The sequence below is a fragment of the Mandrillus leucophaeus genome, unplaced genomic scaffold (assembly GCF_000951045.1).
Source record: "Mandrillus leucophaeus isolate KB7577 unplaced genomic scaffold, Mleu.le_1.0 Scaffold11, whole genome shotgun sequence".
Classification (NCBI taxonomy): Eukaryota; Metazoa; Chordata; class Mammalia; order Primates; family Cercopithecidae; genus Mandrillus; species Mandrillus leucophaeus.
In genome coordinates this window covers 456,741-457,889 of record NW_012099209.1, presented here as the reverse complement: position 1 = coordinate 457,889, position 1,149 = coordinate 456,741, and the positions used below count along the sequence as shown (strand labels likewise).

General features: G+C 52.3%; 1 protein-coding gene across 1 annotated transcript in view; it reads right to left on the bottom strand.

Moving 5' to 3' along the window:
• Positions 1-1,149, bottom strand: part of NWD1 (NACHT and WD repeat domain containing 1) — a 154,152-nt gene that overhangs the window by 66,530 nt on the left and 86,473 nt on the right. The window contains 1 exon segment of the mRNA XM_011990998.1: positions 555-758. Coding sequence (XP_011846388.1) covers positions 555-758 — 204 coding nt within the window.

The window sequence follows — 1,149 nt, the reverse complement described above, 5'->3', positions numbered from 1 at the left end:
CTCTATAAAAAAAATTTAAAAATAGCAGGCATGGTGGTAAAATAAAATAAAATAAAATGGTGAATTTTATGTTATGTGAACTTCACCTAGTTTAGTTTAGTTGTTTAGTTTGAAACAGGATCTCACTCTGTCGCCCAGGCTGGAGTGCAGCAGTGCAGTCACGGCTCACTGTAGCCTCAAACTCCTGGGCTCAAGTGATCCTCCCACCTCAGCCTCCCAAGTAGCTGGGACCACAAGTGTGTACCATCACACCTAGCTAATTTTCTTATATTTTTTGTAGAGATGAGGCCTCTCTATATTGCCCAGGCTGATCTCCAACTCCTGGCCTCCAGCAATCCTCCCGCCCTGGCCCCACAAGGTGCTGGGATTACAGGCATGAGCCACTGCGGCCAGCCTCAACTCAATTTTAAAAATGAGTGAATTGTGTCAGAATTCTAACTGGACTTGATTCCCTGGGGAGTGAAGGATCTGGTACTGAGAAGACCCCTGGCCAGTGAGTCCTCCTTATTCTTGGGGTCCCACCCAGTGCCCCTGCCACTGCTGCCTGGACCTACCTGTGGGCAATGGCCAGGAGGGTGAAGCCATCCACGGGCCGCCGGGCCAAGTAGTATCCCAGATCCCGACGAAGTCGCACCCACAGCAGGGGCGGGAAGCGCAGCAGCTCCTTGCTGGGTGGGGTCCAGTCCCGGTACACAGCCTGCAGGACCTCGTCGTCCAAGGACAAAACATCCTTCAGCTCCGCCTCCGAGAGACCGTGCCTGAAGGGAGGAGGAGTGGGGCTTTGAGGCACATCTCATGTCTTCTGCGTTTGGAGGATACAGAAGCCAAGACAGGGAGGGATACAGCCACCCGCTCTGTGTCCAGCACATCACCTGGGATCAGCATTTGGACAGCGCCCACGAGGGCCCAAGCCCGTTAGGGCAGCATCCACCAAGGAAGACCTTTTCCGATTTTTTTTTTTTTTTTCTTTTTTTGAGACAGAGTCTTGCTCTGTCGCCCAGGCTGGAATGCAGTGGTACGATCTTGGCTCACTGCAACTTCCACCTCCCGGGTTCATGCGATTCTCCTGCCTCAGTCTCCTGAGTAGCTGGGACTACAGGTGCATGCCACCACACTCAGCTAATTTTTGTATTTTTAGTAGAGACAGGG